Source organism: Leptinotarsa decemlineata, unplaced genomic scaffold, assembly GCF_025532065.1.
Source record: "Leptinotarsa decemlineata unplaced genomic scaffold, Ldec_3_MD MMD2_tig00004307_RagTag_RagTag, whole genome shotgun sequence".
Classification (NCBI taxonomy): domain Eukaryota; kingdom Metazoa; phylum Arthropoda; class Insecta; order Coleoptera; family Chrysomelidae; genus Leptinotarsa; species Leptinotarsa decemlineata.
The window spans coordinates 9,721,083-9,740,847 of record NW_027412606.1 but is presented as its reverse complement, the minus strand read 5'-3'; the positions used below and the strand labels follow the sequence as shown (position 1 = coordinate 9,740,847).

Sequence of the window (19,765 nt, the reverse complement as noted above, 5' to 3'; positions counted from 1 at the left end):
GACTTTGAGTAAATTTCATTCGTTTTGCATTGATTCCAATGAGAGAAAATTTGTATATTCTGTAGATCGAATTGACACGAAACTATAGTATATCCGATTGGAGGGATGACTTGAAGAAACTATTTACCCGAGCTGGTTGTGAAGGAAAACCTATCATATTCCTTTTTGCGGATACTCAGATTGCCGACGAAATGTTCATTGAAGATATCAATACTGTTCTGAATACTGCTGATGTTCCCAACTTATTTGCTCCTGATGAGAAGGCTGATATTTTGGAAAAAATGCAGACAGCTGCCAGAGAAACGGTGAGACTATTTTGAAAGCAAAAAATTAACTCTCCATATAACTCAAATTCACATCATCAGAAATATTTCATATGCTTTTTTTCCAAGAATTGCAAAAAAAACTTTCCCGAATAAAGATCTAAATTTGTTTTACCAGATTTTTCAAAAATGTCACAAGAAGTCATGATTTTCAGATTGTTTCAATTGATTGAGAAAAAAATCAGCTTTTCAAAATGTTTGAGGAGTTTTTCGTTAATTTGGAACCACGGTATTCTTCATGAAATACTATTTTTTTGTTTACATTTATATTTGAAAATAGATTTGTATAACACAAGTCTGCGAAAGAAATATTAGGAGCTGTTTTGTTTTTTGCGTAATTTTCATGTTTTGGGTGTACTTAATTCGAAAATGACTTTCATTTTGTCATAGAACGTCATGTTTTCTGACAATGTAAGTATCTATGTTGAACAAGTTATAATCTTAAAACAAATCTAATTTTTTTATCTGAAATATATTCAGTGGAAAGCTCTCAACCCATTTCTTTCTTCCAAGTGAGACTCGTTTTGTTACATTTAATTTTGAAGAAAGCATCTGGAAGCTCTCTCTAAAGCGTCCAACAGTAGTCTGTTATCATTGAGACGCTTCATCTTCCCTGGTATCTTTTTTCCATCTCCTTAATATCTTGGGGGAATCGTTCATCTTGCACTTCATTCACATCTGAATTTTCTGGAGAGTAGTCTAGGTGGGAGTGCAGAAAATGTACTCCTGAACTCATTAGTCAACCTTAAACTTGAAATGCTTTCAACATTATTTTGACGATTTGTTTCCAGTAAGGGACTTTTTTATCGCCCAAAAATTTCTCTATGACCTCTTTGAAAGAAATCCACCCGTCTCTTTGAGGATCCGTCATGGTTGTGATGAACTGTGTATCAGCCATAAGTCGTCTAATATCTAGTCCAACGAAAACACCTTTCTTCAACTTTGCTTCTGAGAGGCCTGAAAACATTGATATCAAAATATCACCTATTGGAAGTGACTTCACAAATTGCTTCATTCCAGATTTATGTGAAGCCTCAGTACAAAAAATTCATGAGGAGGTTCCAATGTTTCATGCAGTATGTTTTTTTGCCAACGTTGAGCACCCTCAGGATTTGCTTGGTCTCTACTATCCCAAAGACACAACAAGCTAGGGAATTTGGTAAACCCAGATTGTTGTCCGAGCAACATGCCTAAGATTTTCAAATCACCGCACACTTGCCAACCGTTGTCATATTTCAAAACATAACAATCTTTACTGATAGTAGACAAGCTCTATTAGCCTTGAATAGACAACGTGTTACCTCAGGGCTAGTACTAGAGTGCTACCAAGCGTCGGTAGATAATCCTGAGGTGAGTAAAGGTAATCGCGTTGCCGACTCTTTAGCCAAGAAAGCGGCTGGACTAAGAATTTTAGGACCTAGTGACACCTGCGGTCTGACGACTTCGACAATTGCGGAACTAGCCAAACATCACACTCATGCTCAATCCCTAAAGAGATGGGACAGAATCGAAGGATGCATTCTTGCCTGGATCACCCTCGGCGACCCTGGGAAGCTGGCGCCGAAGAAATATCTGGATTTCTGACTGGCCACTGTCAACTAAGGAAACATCCCCATAATATGGGGCTAGTGGACACACCTCTATGTAGGATGTGTGAGCAGGAAGATGAAATTGTCAGGCATAATTTATGCGAGTGTCCGGAGTTATCGTCAATAAGGGAGTGTGTGTTCGGCGAGTCTTGGAGTACATCTGCCGATATAAAGGAAATGTCTCCTAGTGACCTGTCTACCTTTCTGGAAAGGACAGGATGGACGACGATCTAGGAGGACAACTCCTCGAAAGGATGCACAATGGGTCACATGTGGCCTAAGTGCTGTTGGCCGTTCACTCATCCTCCCTACTATAATAATAATATGATTTTATTTCCTTCAGACACTACAGGCTGTATGGAAAAAGTCAAAGGAAGGGTTTCATACAAAGTGCATATACCATCAACAAACGAATAGCAAACACCGCATAAAAACATACAAACGGTTATATATAACAGATAATCAAAAGCAAATAAGTACATAAATAGATGAGAAAAAAAATTCCCTCAGAAGTGATGTTCTAAAAACTGTTTTATGGAGTAAAAGCAATTTTGCACTAGAAAATCTTTCAGATTTCGTTTGAAAATGAAAATTAAGCTACTATTTTTTATGTTTTCCGGGATCGAATTGAATATATCTGGAGCCCTGTAGTTTGGGGCATTTTGAATTATTCTAAGTTTTGTTAAAGGCACTATAAAGTTATTTTTGTGTCTAGTGTTACACCCATGTTTAGAATCAATCTGGGGGAATGATCTTTTTTCTTATACATATATAGGGTGTAATAAATAAGTATATATAAAGAAATTTCATTGGAGCATCCCTTGTTAAGGTACAGCCCTTTAAAGGGGGTACATAAAATTTGTATAACAATTTTTTCCACAAGCACTAAAGAATTTACAATATTGAAATTAAACTGATGTTTTGTACTACCAAAAAGATATTCAGCCAGAAATTTATTTGGTTTACCCCATGGTTGTAAGGGGTGAAAAACGCAACCCCTAAAATTTATTTCCAATGTAACTTTTTGTCTTATTATTTGTTAACCATTCAAAAATTTATTTCCGATAGCCTGTTTTATTCTGAACAAAAAATGTCTCTTGGATTTTTTGGCCAAAATAAACCAATTCGCAGCAAAACATTATTTTACGAACAACTACAGAGATACATCGTCATAAATGCGAAAATACGAAACTAATCTATCTAGTAGGTCGCTATTAGCGATAGTGACAATTGAATTGGTATGACGCTGTCAGTTTGTGAATTTTAGAAATTGAATTAATACTAATTGTGTGTTGTTGTTCTGTTCTTAATTTGTTACTTTAATAATTCACTTGTTATTAAAATGGCATACACAAATGAGGAAATGGCTGATATGCATTACGTTTACGGTCTGTCGCAGGGGAATGGGTTAGAAGCATCTAGAAGATATGCTGAAATGTATCCTCAACGGCAGTATCCTTCACATAGAATATTTGCTCGACTTTATCAACGATTACGAGAATATGGTTCATTTGACAAAAGAACGCAGGATTGTGGTCGCCATCGAGAAGTATCAACACCACAGCTTGAGGAAGCAATACTTGATTTGATTGAAGAACAACCTACTACCAGTACTAAATGTTGATAATATGACGGTATTTCGAATTTTAAAGGAACAACTCTTATACCCTTATCATCTGCAACGAGTATAGGCACTGTTACCGCGAGACTTTCCGAACCGTCTTGAATTTTGCAATTGGATGCTGGAAATGATTAGAAGAAATTGTGACTTTCTGAAGACGATAGAATTCACAGACACAGACACAAGATTATTAATTTTCATAATTACCACATATGGGCTGATGAAAACCCTCACGCTATTGTCGAAACTAACCATCAAGATCAGTTTTCTCTTAACGTGTGGCTCGGAGTTATTGGGGATGATTTGATTGGGCCTCATTTTCTATCTCCTCGATCAAATGGTGAGGCATACGTTCAATTTTTAAGAGGAGTGCATCCAGTACTGCTGGAGGAAGTTCCTTTGGGCATCAGAGGGGATATGTTTTTTATGTATGATGGGGCTCAGTGGATAGGTCGAGGAGGACCACAGAACTGGCCCGCTCGATCCCTGGATCTCAATCCTCTCGATTTCTCTATTTGGGGACATTTACAGCATTTGGTATATCGTACTCTTGTTCGCGATGTAGAGAACTTAAGAAACCGCATCAATGATGCGTGCAGGGTAATCAGAGAGACTCCAGAAATATTTGAGCGAATACGCTCAATGCGCTGACGTCGAGACGCATGCGTTGTGTTTGAAGGTAGACATATTGAACATTTACTATGATTTCTACAAGTTGTGTGTTTTGTTATTAATAAATTAGTTTTTTTTTATTACCCTTCAATCGTTTAATGCAGGTGCTAACTACAAAATAACAGTAAATCCAGTTCGCATTTATGACGATGTATCTCTGTAGTTGTTCGTAAAATAATTTTTTGCTGCGAACTGGTTTATTTTGGTCAAAAAATTCAAGATACATTTTTTGTGTAGAATGAAACAGTCTATTGAACATTTACTATGATTTCTACAAGTTGTGTGTTTTGTTATTAATAAATTAGTTTTTTTTTTATTACCCTTCAATCGTTTAATGCAGGTGCTAACTACAAAATAACAGTAAATCCAGTTCGCATTTATGACGATGTATCTCTGTAGTTGTTCGTAAAATAATTTTTTGCTGCGAACTGGTTTATTTTGGTCAAAAAATTCAAGATACATTTTTTGTGTAGAATGAAACAGTCTATCGGAAATAAATTGTCAAATGGTAAACAAATAATCAGACAAAAAGTTACTTGGGAAATAAATTTTAGGGGTTGCGTTTTCCACCCCTTACAACCATGGGCTAAGTGTCTCCTTAGTAGTTCAAAACGTCAGGTTAATTTCATTATTGTAACTTTTTCAGTGCTTGTGAAAAAACTTGTGAATACAAATTTTATGCACCCCCTTTAAAGGGCTGTATCTTAACAAGGAATGCTCCAATGAAGTTTCTTTATATGAAAGATCCTATCCTTTTTTTGATGAGGAATCACCTCCTTGAATGTTTTACACTTATTCAGTTACACCCTGTATATACACAATTCTAAAATATAAAGTAAGGGTAAGGTTAATATATCCAGGTCTTTGAATGCATTTCTGCAAGAGGTTCGAGAGCTTAAACCCAACATTGAACGTTTAATACGTTTTTGTGCTATTAAAACACAAGACGATGAAGTTGATGTTGCCCAGAAGAGCAAGCCATATCGTAGTCTACTTTCTACCTGTGCTACTTTCTACCTGTAGAGCTGCAACAACTGATCAGGATTCAGAATTTCTTTTATATTCCTAAATTGAAAGGCAACTGTGTGGAGTTTGGAAACAAGATCGTCACAGTGAGATGGTTATCAACATTTAATCCCAGAAATTTTGTTCTTGTGACATTAGTGGAGATCATAGGAAAACCAAATGACATATATTCACAGGTTCTTTGCGGGATATGAAATCTAAGGAATTTTGTTTTATCAATATTTAGAAAAAGACGATTTGCCGAGAACCAATTATTAACTGCGGATGAAGTTTCTTCAGTTTTCCGTTATAGAACTTTCTTGGGTATTGGAAATTATAAGTGAGGTGTCATCTGCGTACATAGTGAAGGATGCTAGCACAGGGAGCTTATCAATGTCATTGATGTAAATTATGAATAGAAAATGGCCAAGTACTGACCCTTGTGGGGCACCCAAGTCGTTTTTCAAGTACCCATATGACTCCTTCTCAATTGAGACATACTGCCATCTGTCACAAAGATATGACCGTATCCAATCCAGAGGTGTACCCCTCACACCAAAGTGATAGAGTTTATCCAAAAGAATTCTGTGATTCACACAGTCAAATGCCTTGCTGAGATCACAAAAAATCCCAACAGGGCATACGCCTGCCTCAATGTAATCCACTAGTTTGTTTCAATTTGCGAAGACTCAATTCTAGATTCTTGTAGGAATGGAGGCATAGAAACCGCTATCATGAAGCAGAACTGCTTTAAGGCTTTGTTTTTAAAGCATCTATGAAAATACGCCACAGTGCTGGGTCATATGAAATATTCAAAGTATTCATCAAACCTTCAATATTCGTTTCATAAACCAACACGTCCTGTTGGACAAAGTAGGAAGTGAACTGCTTCTCTCTAGATCTAAACCAGGAGGTTGTCACTCCCGGCAAAAAAAAGGGGGGGTAAGAGGTTCCCGCCAACCACCCCTGTCTCTGAAGTAGACAGGCCTCTTGGAATCTACGTGAGGTTATTTGTCCTCGATGACTTTGTTCACCTTTATTACTTGTTTTTCTGGGAATTTTGCGATGACAATAGGGCTGTTGAGCCAATTCTAAGGGAGTTTCTACTTCTTCAGTCTATCTCCCAGATCCTAATGATGACTTGGCCACCGTATTAGTATGTGTGTTACGATTTTGGCCTTTGTTGGCTCGCGGATGTTGGGTTATTTATTACCTATCTCATACCTAAGAAAAGAGATGAGTATGAATGTAAATGAGTATAAAATGTTTATGTAAGTACATTGTAAATATTAAAATTGTATTAAAATTTATATAAAATGTATGTAAAATTGTGAATATTAGAGTATAGAATGTATACGTGAAGCACATTGTAAATATTGAAATTAACTTTGATGTAAAGTAGATGAAATGTAAGATGAGCGGATTTGGTAGGCTGCTGCGGCTGCTGTAAATAAAATATTTATTAAGCTGTATGGGAAAGCAAGAGTTTGGTACGCTGTAAAGGAAATATGTGTAGTGTAAGTTTTAATGTATTTAGCGTCGAAGGTATGTTTCAGCTTATCTTCTGGGGGTCCGCATCCTTGGATACGGTCCTTTTAGTTCCTTGCGAACCTGCATAGTCCTTCGAGGTTTTCATTGAGAGCCCGTGGGCAGCTTTTGTTCTTGGTTCTATCGTGGCTGTTTTGGACTTCTGCGGGTTGCATTGTCCGATTCTTGTCTTTGGATTTGTCCCTGGAGCCTCCGCAGGTAAGACTCGCATTCCTTATCTGTGGCTCTGTGGTTTGTATTGTATATTCTCGCTCTTTCGCAATTTATGCATTTTAGTCTTCCTTTTTTGGGGCACGCTTTAGTTTCGTGCTCAAGCGCACATATTCCGCACACCGCCGGACTTCTGCAGTCCTTTGCAAAATGGCCGAACTTCTGGCAATTATAGCATCTTATAACTCTGACATGGTCTCTTACGTTGTGTTTTTGCCAGCCTATAAGTACTCCACCTTTCTCCGTTAATTTGGTCCTAATTTTTTGGCAGACCTCTATAACCCACGTGCATGTATCTTCGTTTTTGTCTCCGTATTTGTAAAGGGCTTTGACCTCTTCTGGGTCTTGGACTGGGCAAAAGTAAGTTCGTGCTTTTGGGCTTTGATACAAGCAACTCGGCGTCGTTTTTGGGAAAATTCAAATCTATCGGGTTCAGGTACAGCACCATCTTTGACAGAACTTCTAAGGTAGCAGGAGCCTTGGGCACTGGTATTCCAGTCCCATGAGGAATGGGACAGATAGATAATTTTAGATTGGGGTATGAAATTGACTGCTTTCGTTTTTATATTATACCAACAAAAGTAATAAGCATCACTATGGCTCTTTTATTCGCGTCATACCATAAGAATCGCATATCGGAAAGCTTTTTTCTTGCCCTCAAACCAATTTTGAAGGCGCCAACCTATCGTTTGCAGACTTCATGAGGTGCCCATACTTCATCCTAATCTCCAAGTTTTGAGCCCAAATACGCGAAGTATGCTTTTTTATAAAGTCCGTAATATGTTGTTGCTTCGATGCCATATGTTCGCCATAAAAATAAAAAAAACTGTGATACAAATTCTTACATTTCCGCATGGACGACATTGCACTATACTGAATGACGAAACAATGACGAGTTGATACGTAATAGGTAACTTACATAAAATTTGAATCACGAAAACTAATCTGAGAATCAAAAGATAAAAGAATAAAAAAAATTTTTGAATGCTATTCGTTCTATAGAAACAATTAAAGTTTACTAAAAATTTAAATTTCGTCAGGTGACCAGTTATTGGATGTGACGTCATACTGTATTTCGCCAGTCGCCATACCATTTACGTTGAACCGTTTGCATTTGCTGATTCTATTGGTTTTGTCCAAATCTATTATTTTTACTATATTTAGTTAATTTCACACATTATTATTTGCTATTAAGTGTATAAATTCGAACAAACATGACTGACTAAGGATTTACAAAATTTCAATTCGATAATCTGCCAGTTGTTGATATTTTTAGGGTAGCGAAATTCATTAAATTCATTAAAGAAGCTGAACATTTGTCTCTTAGTGAAGTACCTACGCGGAGTTAAAATAGACAAGTAAGGACAATTATTACTTGTTGTAAGTTTAATCACTATGTGATAATTCTATGTCCCTCTGTAATAAAAAGTGTATACTCGTATACTTATGTGGGGTGAAAGTACATAACATATTTCATAAATACAATATGAGGCAATTATCTTATAGATAGTAATATGTAAATACTTACATTGAAATCGTCTTCACATACATGAAGGGCTTTGCTATTATGTGAAATATCAGTTTTATTTTTTCTGCATGCATTCAACCATTTTGTTCGACGATTTCGATCATCTTCAGGTACTCTTGTAAATGTTTCATGGGGTGATTTGTTTTTTTTAAAACAATATTTATTTGCTATTCAATTTGAAATAGACAATAATCTCGGTTAACGACAAATAAGTATAGTTCCCATAGAAGGATGAATTTGTGCGTGGGATCTAATGGAAGTATTTGTGCACAAAAGCACAATGCAATATTGGTAATAATGTTTGTGTTCCATTGCCTTTGGAATTGAAAGTCCTTTAGATTTATACATTCAACAACACACAAAGCTGAATCAAGGTTGAACACAAATCACGAAATTATACAACTTAATAATACCAATCTATTGAAAAAATAGGACCTCATCACATTTCACAAAAAAGCGTTTCGCTGCAGCTGCTTAAAAATAAGTTGATTTAAACGGCAGTCACAGCTTGCGCCATATGCGTGCGCCCGGATTGATACAGTATGACGTCATGACAGTTCGTGCCTTTAAACGCTTGTTTAAATTAGTTTTTCAATGCAAGAAACTTTTTATATTTTTTATAAACCGACTATTGATATTTCACTGCTCATATTTTGCAGTAGTTAATAGTTATCATTGCAGAACACATTAACGATGTGAAAAAATCTGCAACTTCTCTTTTGTACCTCATCACTTTTCTACACTATCGGAGTGCGCACTTCTAGGTTATAACATGTTCATATTTGTTTATTTAACTTCCAAATGGCGTTTTTCATTTAGAGTGCAAAGATAGTTATGGCCTGTATACATTCAGAAACAGAATTGAAAATCGAATCGTACCTATTTATTTATGACTTCGATAAGCTGACGTTCTGCAATATCTTGAATATTTTTTTGTTTTCAAATCACCTGAATATATAGAGATTATTTGGAAACATCCATACAGCTTTTTTGTTGTAGACTTGTGATACCGTCGATATAAATAAAGGTTTTGTTCTCTGCGAATTATTTTAGTTCATCATTTGAATTTGGTAACGATATCAAATTCATTTAAATGAAAAAAAAATTTAGGACTGAAAATAGATAAATGAGATACCCCGTGAAATGTTGCATTGTGATTTGAAACTCCTCATGCATACTGAGCATTAAATGTCCGAAAGTTATCACTTACACTCTTTTGTAATTTCAGGGGAGAAAAATTGAACCAACACCGTTGGCTCTATACAATTTCTTCATCGAAAGAGTCCGAAACAATTTACATGTAGCTCTCTGTATGTCGCCTATTGGTGACTCATTTCGGGTGAGATGTAGAATGTTTCCCTCCCTGATAAACTGCTGTACAATTGATTGGTTTCAAAGCTGGCCCGATGATGCGCTGGAGAGAGTAGCTCATATGTTTTTAGCCCAAACTGATATTAATGAAAAAATGGTGGATCTTTGTGTTTCTATGTGTAAGCTTTTCCACGTATCCGTCAAAGAATCTTCACAGTTGTTTTACACCGAACAGAAACGAAAGACATACATCACACCAACTTCTTACTTAGAACTCATACAAACGTTCAAATCTCTATATGCTTTGAAAGTAGAGCGGATTACAGGACAAAGGAATAGATATGAAACAGGGTTGGAAAAACTTGACTTCGCAGCAGGACAGGTTGGTCTCATGCAGAATGAATTACACGATTTGCAACCCAAACTCATTGTTGCATCGGCAAAAACTGAGAAATTGATGATAAAAATTGAACAAGATACTGTCGTTGTAGAAAAACAGAAAGAGGTGAGAAAAAAATTATGACATTTTATTCTTGAATTTACTCCTTTAGAACCAATTCCAATATTATATGAACAAAAAAGTATGAACGTATGTTAGTTTATTTCAGTATCTACCCTTATAGTTTTCCAGTGAAAAACTATCATTTGCCAGTTGATTGAATTTGGTGACAATTTTAGTTAGTCCAGTTGGGTGGAAATATTACGATATATAGTATTTATGAAAATTATTATTTTCATTCGAATAAAAAATATATCTTGGATGACACAGTCGGAAAATCCAAAACAACATTGAGAAACTGACTGTATTTTGAGATTATCGAAAATGGAGATGATCACTTATCAAAATGATTAGCTATTTATGTTGATTATATCTTAATAATCTGTAACACGTTATTTTAAGGACCGCTCAGGCACCGCTCCAAGAGTGGTGCCTGAGCGAAAATAGCGATTCAATCTTGGATTTCAATCACTGGAGAATAAATCCTTTTGGAAAATCATTCTCAGGAAGGTTTGATCTGAGCCTTATAAAGTTGAGGTGTGTACAGTTTTGTGGTTTGGAACAGTGTTCCAAGCTTTTGAGGAGCGGATTTTGCAATTACAGTGACAAAATTGTGTCAAAGACATATTGTTGTTGATTTCAACCCCCAACAACCTTATCGAAGGAGAAACTGGAATTCTCTAACCTGACATTATTATATCCGGTTCGGAGACGTTTATCTTTTTGGAGAAAACCGATGCCTGGGTTTATGTGGGATTGAATTGAAACGGGTAACTTTCACCCCAATTCGAAATTACTTCTAGATTCTCATTAAGGTATGCAACCTCCTGCTGTCGATGGAGATGTGCATTCGGCGCCGATGTTCTGGAATCCAACTGAAATGACGAAACAAGTGTGCTGTTGTCAGCGATTCTTGGATTGCTGTTTTTTTTTCCAATAAATTGCTGACATAATAGAAAGAGGGGAGGAGACAATATAGATCCCTGGGGAACACCAGCGTTGATGATAAAAGTATTCGAGTGATATTCGTCGATGGCCACTTGTAGGGAACGTTTATTCAGGAAGCTGAAGAGTCATACATGAAAATGATCTGTCAAGCTATAGCATCGAAGTTTTCATTAAATCCCTGTGACCAACTATTTTCCTATATTTGATTCTTATTGCCGGAAAGAGGAAAAAACACGTCGTATCAAATACATTTGGCAAATTATTTCACCGTGTGATACGGACTTGGTGAATTATATCTAAGGAGTAGGCTAGGTATCCCAACCGGATACACTATCTTAGTGGACGGACTCAAATATTAAAGTTTGATTTTTCAGACACGAATTAAATAATCAACTGCAATACTTTCAATTTAATTCCGAAATATTGAATCGTAACTTTTCTAAACTAAATTAAGTTTGGTCAGTGTACCTGATTTTGAAAAGAATTTCAAATAATTCAACTGGAAGATATGGGTTTGTAATTTGATAACGGATAAATGTGGTTTTATGTTTTGAAGTGTGATTTCTAGCACGATCGCCTCTAGGATCGATTTCATAGTCACGATAGATTCATGGGTAGAACCTATCACGCCAATCGGTTACCGTGTGAATGATGTTGATGTATAATTGTTTCATTTATAGATTGTTGGAGCAGATGAAGCATTAGCAAACGAAGCGGCAGCGGCTGCTCAGGCTATCAAGGATGATTGTGAATCAGATTTATCTGAAGCAATTCCAGCTTTGGAAGCTGCTATTGAAGCTTTGAACACCTTGAAACCTGCCGATATCACCCTTGTGAAATCAATGAAAAATCCTCCTTCTGGCGTGAAACTTGTTATGGAAGCTGTATGAATGATTTTGCATTAGTTTACACCAATTGTCATTTCACTTATATGTTTCCAGATATGTGTAATGAAGCAAGTGAAGCCAGAAAGGAAACCTGACCTAACAACAGGAAGGATGATGGAAGACTACTGGGGCCCATCCGTGAAATTATTAGGGGATATGAAATTTCTTGAGAATCTGAAGTCCTACGATAAAGATAATATACCACCTCCAGTAATGAAGAAAATAAGAGACAGGTATCTTTTCACTTCTTGATGATTGTTACATAAATACAACAAAATATTTTTTATCCACTCAATTGAATCCTCTAACTGAAATAAAAATTCAGGTATATGCCAGATAGAGAATTCGACCCAGAACGAATCAAAACTGTTTCCACGGCATGTGAAGGATTGTGCAAATGGGTGAGAGCCATGGAAGTTTATGACAGAGTTATTAAAATTGTCGCACCTAAAAAAGCAAGACTGGCTGAAGCAGAAGCGGAACTTGCAGCACAAATGGACACCCTGAACGAAAAAAGAGCACAGTTACAAGAGGTAAAATAACTATTCGTTTGAAACCGACAAAACTATGTTTGAAAAACTTCAAGAGAAACGATAATTAATTCTTGGACCAGTAGGTGTCTCTAATGGTGCATGTCCTTAATATATTATGATGCTCTATCTTTTGTAAGTAAAACAGCGGTAATGAAACTGGAATGAAACTAAAATGAAACAATGTGAATTTTCAAAGACAAATTGATCTGCTTCATTTTGCATTCATCATGACTCTGTTTATTTCATCAGTAGGATGTGCATGTTATATATTCTAGTAGCTACAGTACGAAATGTACATACATATATTACAAAATTAATTTAACTATATAACAAAATAATCGCGACTTTCCAGAATGTGAAATTTCATTTCAGCTACAGAAATATGTATCACATGAGAAATCTAATCTTGTTTTTGGTGGAGACGAACATATTATTTTTTTTAGTCTGTGCTTATCTGAACTCATATCGTATTTTATGAATTTCACTATTCCATCAATTTGTTTTCTCTTAGATTCCAAATAATTTTCTAAACAATGGGGGTTTGAACCTCTAACATTGAGTTTTTCCATACTACTGATCATACACTACAGAGTATCGTATCAAAGTCGAAAGAACTACGTATCGTTTAAGAAAAAAATCCGTTTCGCTTATCAGTTTGACAGTCTTATTGAATGCTAATATTTACTATCATCACCATTTTGAATGAATATCACAGGAGTTTTTCCTTCCAACACCAAATCGTTTCGATCACCAAGTGATCAGCTTCAAGACGAAGATCAGTTTCATCTTCCTCTTGAAGATGATCACTTGGTGATCAAAACATGTGTCTAGATGTTAAAATAACTGTTTGGTGTTGAGATAAAATTCCAGTAATATTCATTACTATACCAAAGGTTCCAAACGCATCACCATTACCACCTGAATCTGAAACCATACCCTTGACAACAAAACGATTATTCAAAATTTTTGTTATTGAATAAAAGTATTTTCCAAATACAATACTGATTTGAAAACAAATACTCCTCAAGGAGTAATTTTTGAAGGACAAAAATGTAAAGAAATTTCTGGAATTGGATACTTTGATACTATTCAATGAAGATTATGTTTGCACAGTTCTTTGACAAAAGAAGAATAGTTTGTGTGAATACTTACCTACTTTCTTCACTGATTAACAAATAATTTTTCAAAAAAATATACAATTTGTTTGAAGAAGAGAAATTGAAAATATCAATAACATAAATAGTAACATGAAATGTGCTTTGCTTGTATGGAGTAGATGTGAATTAGCACAAAGCGAATAAATCGAGTTTGAATTCAGGAAAACAATGGTTTTTTCACGGATGAAACACAAGCGCTACAGGAAAATCCTTAAGGCGCTCTTAGAGCGGTGCCTGTGCGAAAGTAAAGATTCATATTGGATTTGAATCGCTGGAGATTGAATCCATTTTGAAAAACGTTCTCAGGAAGTTTATTTCACGTAAACTCTATTTTCCAAATGAAGTTCGGGGTGTAAGTTGAATCTCATAACGATGAGCAGCCGTTGCGTATTTCTGATATGTACCGCTCTTAGTGGAATCAAATGTGCCAAGTCACTTGAACATTTCCCGTGAAAGTATCTATAGAAGAGACATAAATCTCCAACTTTTTTTCGATGTTCCGGACTATCAAGATTGCAAGTGATGTTCGCGTCTCCAATCAGACGGATGGCTCTTTTCTGGATGGAAGCCAGCAGCGTCAGGGTATGTTTGGGGGTGGAGCTCCATACATGAGAACAATACTCCAAAGTAGGTCTGATCTGAACTTTATAAAGCATCAAAAGTTGCTGAGGTGCGTACAGTTTTCTAATTCGGAACAGCGACATGATTGTGCCAAGACATATTGGCTCCATTGAAGATTGACCAGCAAATCCTCATACCACACACGGTTAAAGGCCTTAGAAAAATCAGTTTCTGGCATTGTGGATTCTAGTGTGAGAATAATAGCTGATGCCTTTCCCAGAAAATCGACTGTTGCGTTGGACGCAGATTGTTCACCTAGTAGATTTGCTTTTTTTATGGCTTTTTTGCAATTGAACCATTCGCTTGTGTTAGTGGTAGAATTGTGGATTTTGTTAAGTTCTGATTAACAACTACCAACCAGAAGGATCTAGATCCGTTGGGATTGGCAAGCAGTTTGTCATTAATTCTCTGATTTTAAAGTTCTTTGTTTTTATTTATCCTAAGTTTGCAGCTGATGCGAGTATTAATAAACCTGGTTTGGTTTTCGGTACTGATATTTTTGTGCCACTGCAGGTAAGCGATATTTTTGGAGGCGACAGCTTGCTTGCTATTTTTGTTGAACCAAGATTTACATCCATGGATGATAGAATAACTTCCGTGACTTCAGAAGCACAAGTTGATTGATCTTTAGAGCTGAAAACATCTAGCCAGCTGGAATTTCGGAAATGGTTTCGAAGATCCTCCCATTCAACTGATCTGTAATGCTAGACTTTGCGCGGCTTGATTGTTCCCCAACAATTATCGGTAATTCACTCAACACTGAAATGAGTTTGTGGTCTGAAGATCCCAATGGAGACCTTACGGTGACTTTGTAAATTTCTGGATTGATTGATAGGTATAGATCCAGAAGACTAGCATATTCTCTATAAAGTCAGGAATCCTAGTTGGCTCATTTATAATCTGAGCGAGTCCGCGCTTTTTGCAAAAGCCTCAGCTTCGCGACCATGTTCGTCGTTGTTGTTCGAAAATTTGAGCCATTCCATATTGTGGACATCGAAGTCACCGTGAATGTGAAGAATGTGAAATGTGAAAAAAATTGTTCCCTTTATTGTGTATTGCTAGGTGGTCGATAAACGAACGCAACATATCAATTTGGTGATCTTCTGTGATATTATTTTGAACCACATAACATCAATGTTTCGGGGTTCCAGCGTTTCCTCTCGTTGACAGAAGATATCGCTGATAAAAAGAGATATTCCAAAGTTACGCCTGAATCGGGAGAGGAAATCATAGCTGGGATACAGAACATTGACGGGGTTTGTTGAAGCACTGACTTTGTTTTCTGTGAGTGCAAGAATATGAGGACTGTTTGATTGCAGATGTTGGTGCACTCAGTTTATATTTGAGTTGAGTCCTCTGATGTTGCAGAAATCGATTTTGGAGTTGCTAGTGGGTCTCTTAGCAACTGAAGTGACCGTGCTGTTTACCTGTAGGCTGATGTTGGTAAATCTCTGCTGACTGCAAGATGATGCCCTTGAATCAACTCCCACTCGTAGATCCGATTGGGGAGTTATTTTATCTCTGGAGTATTTTGACCTTAGGAGCGCCAGCATGCATTTTCCATATATTCCTACCCTTGAAACAGAAAACGGCGACACAGAAATTGAATGTGAGCAAAGCAATTGCCATGGTATATTACCGGACGATGCCGGGTGGGACCAGCATATGACAAATATTTATTCGAGCGTTCCCAAGTGATGTAGTTCTGTATTTTTTTCGACCAGTGCTTCCATAATTTTTGTAGTACTATGTCAGCCAAAAAATCTGAATTGGGCAAGAGAGCACCGTACGTAGCTATTAAAACCTTAGTTTTGAAGATGTGCATATCTTAGTCTGAACGGTTTTTTGAGAGTATGAAGTATTGAAATGAAGGTGATACTTGATATTACCTTCATTGATTATATCTATGTTGTCATCATTTCTAAGATGTTTCACTTTCATTGAACCAAAAGTTATTTTGTGTGAAGGATGTCGAAGTTTCTCATCGATCTTTTGGGTGGAAAAAATATAATGTGTAACACTTCATACAAGTGAAGAAATGGCTTCTTTTTCATTCTGACTTTGCTGATGATATATAAATCTGAGAAATTGTCATTTCAATTCTATGAATTATGAACTTTTCGTAGGTTTCTGACAAACTTCAAGCTCTGAATGATGAGTTTGCTGCCGAAACGAAAAAGAAAAAGGACCTCGAAGATCAAATAAATGTATGTTCTCAGAAGTTAGATAGAGCAGAGAAGTTGATTGGAGGACTTGGAGGTGAAAAAGCGCGGTGGTCCGATACAGCCAAGCAATTGGATAGTTTGCTGGGTAATGTAATTGGGGATGTCCTGCTTTCCGCTGGAACTATCGCCTATTTAGGCCCATTCACAGTGAATTATAGGTAAATAGTAGTTTTCTCCTAACGAAAATCTGTGATGATACAGTTCACTATGAATATTTCACCAAACGACTTTATGAAACACAGAGTTTTCTGAAAAAAACAATAAAAAAATAGGTAGAGATTATTTGAGAAAACTGTGCGGCTTGAAAGAAAAACCTGGAAGACAGTTTCTGTTGGTCTTCTAGCATGTCAACCGCAGAGAACTAATTATATCTGTGAGATTATGTGAAGTATTATTTTATATCTACAGAGTAGGGCTGTTATGAAGCAACTCAATATTAAAATTCGTAGTGGGATCATTTCGTGACAAACTTCTGAGCTTGTTTCTAACAAAATATCTATATTTTTTATAATTTTTTAATGAATCCTACTCAAACGTAAAAAAATATCATAATTGTGTCGATTTTTGAGTAATATCAATTGGTTACGAGTTATATGTGACAACTTTATTGGAAAACTGAAAATACGACTTACACTCTGTAATAATTATAAATTGATGGATGTAGCCGTTGTTACTACGTGGTAGGAGATCATGATGAGAAAAATTAAAATTTCTATGTTTTTTACCACTTTTATTTGTAACTAACGTTACTGCATACGGACATTCTCAAACTTCTACAATATATATGTAAAAGTTTGAGAATGTCCGTATAGGACGAAACTGCAGTAACGTTACTTACAAATGAAAGTGGTTAAAAACATAGAAATTTTCATTTCTTCATTGTAATAATTATTCTATTGGAGGTTCGTTGGTTTGCGTCATATCCGCCCACCATGGAGTTAATGTTACTTATTTTTCAAGTTGCTTCATCCCGAATAACTAGTTTTTCTAGTTCTGTCGTAACCAAGTTATTTTCTTTTTCGAAAAGGTGGTACCTTTCCATTTCATTTATTGGGCATCTTCTCTTTTGAATGGAAGGCATAGCATTCTGGAAATGACCTTTGATATTATGCCTCCAACTATCAACCACGAACTGCCTTATAAAGTACTGTTCCCGAATAGAGAGGACTAGATCCTCCGGGCAGTCAAACGGTGTTGAAAGCTCTTGGTTTCTACCAAGCAACATCTAAATTGGTAACAAATTGCCAAAAACGACTCTCCTCGATAGGAAGACTCAACAAATTGTCTCTGGTCTGGATTTCTGGCCATACTGGCCTGGAACACAATGAGGTTGCCGACTCCCTTTCAAAAGAAGGTGCTGCACGCAGCTTCATCGGACCAGAGCATGTCATTGGTATCGATTTAGGCTTTGCCAAACAAGCATTGAATACCTGGATGACAAGAGGATTTATGGACTTCTGGCAGAATCTTCTAGGATTGGCTCACTCCAAGAAGTTCATTCACTCTTCTGAGTGAAAGAACCCCTTGTGAGTTCTGAGGAACCAAACGGTTTTTGGGCTACATTAGGTATAAACTACAACGTCTAACAGTCCTTCTCACAGGTCACTGTTTGACAGTGTGTATCGCCTTTGTTTTGGAAATGATGAAATAGCAGAGCATATATATATATATATATATATATATATATATATATATATATATATATATATATATATATATATATATATATATATATATATATATATACAGGGTCCTGCAACAGTGGCGCGGTGTTCCATATCTCTATATAGGAAGCAGCTAGGAATCTAATTTTCTATAATATTACCTTATTGCTGGAGCTCGACAAAATAAAAATATTGGCGGTCACACAGGGTGTTCGATTTTTCTGGGCGGAACCCAACTGTGTCTTTTTAAATGGCAACCTATATTTTTTATCGCTTTTTCGGTTTCTTCATAGAAAATAAAATAAACTTTATGTATATCTGCACTTCGAAAATATTGACGGTTTTCGAGATATCTAGCATGACAGGTTTTTTTTTCCAATATTCGTCACTCAGAATATTTGAAATTATAAAGTGGTGCCAAGTCCAGTTGAAATTTTTTTTGGTCGAATATTCTACATTGGTAACTCTCTCAAACGATATATCTGAAATCGACCTGTGATATACAGGGTATGAAAAACCGCTTGCCAAATATTGTAAATGAAAATTTGCAAAATCTTCCTTAGATTAAATGGAACACCCTGTATATTATTGATCCATAAGAAGCGCCAACGAAACCTCTACAAATTTCATTAAGTATTCCCTATGGCTGAGTTCAATAGTTTTTCTTAAATGAGCATTTCTTTCGAAAAATGGTCATTTTTTCAAAGCGAAATCCATTTGACGACTGATGAAAATATACGAAAGATATCTTGTTTCAATTTTGTACATTAGAAGGTGTCCAAACAAATATTTTTTAACGAAATAAATGTATGTACCTATCACTTTTTGCTAAATGGAAAATTATTTTTTCATTGGATGCAGAATTTCACTCATAAATCGTGCAATATCAAACCAAACAAGTTAAATGAGAGAAACATTATAAATAACTATTTTTTTCATGTTATTATATTCATTCAGAGCATGAGTTCTAGATATTCAAGTTTGTCAACTGGCAAATTACAAAACTACAAAAGGGAGAGTTTAATTAAGGTTGATAATGAAACTTTTAATAAAATATGTTCAACATGTCTTCCATTTTCTTGAATGCAGAGCTGAAGTCTATGTTTGAAAGACTGTTCTACTCTACGCAAGACAGCTGGTGTAATGCTGCGAAAAGCATTCGTTATTCTAAGTCGCATATTTTCGGGAGAAATTGGTGGCTCAACGTTAACCATATTTTTTATGTATCCCCATAAGAAAAATCTAGTTTCATCAAATCTGCCGATCTAGTGGGCCACCGTACAGGCCCATTCCGTCCTATCCATTTATTGGGAAATACTTCATTTAGATGATCTCTCACTTCTGCCGAATAGTGAGCAGGTGCACCATCATGTTGTAACCACATTCTATTGCGGAGGTCAAGAGGAATATCATCTAACAAACCT

At 36.1% G+C, this 19,765-nt stretch overlaps 1 protein-coding gene across 1 annotated transcript in view; it reads left to right on the top strand.

Moving 5' to 3' along the window:
• The window catches only part of Dnah3 (dynein heavy chain 3, axonemal), a 184,373-nt gene that overhangs the window by 113,455 nt on the left and 51,153 nt on the right, over positions 1 to 19,765 (top strand). Inside the window, exons 35-40 of the mRNA XM_074178952.1 lie at positions 66 to 305; positions 9,725 to 10,312; positions 11,935 to 12,138; positions 12,196 to 12,374; positions 12,467 to 12,674; positions 16,579 to 16,835. Coding sequence (XP_074035053.1) covers positions 66 to 305; positions 9,725 to 10,312; positions 11,935 to 12,138; positions 12,196 to 12,374; positions 12,467 to 12,674; positions 16,579 to 16,835 — 1,676 coding nt within the window. The remainder of the gene's footprint in view (positions 1 to 65; positions 306 to 9,724; positions 10,313 to 11,934; positions 12,139 to 12,195; positions 12,375 to 12,466; positions 12,675 to 16,578; positions 16,836 to 19,765) is intronic.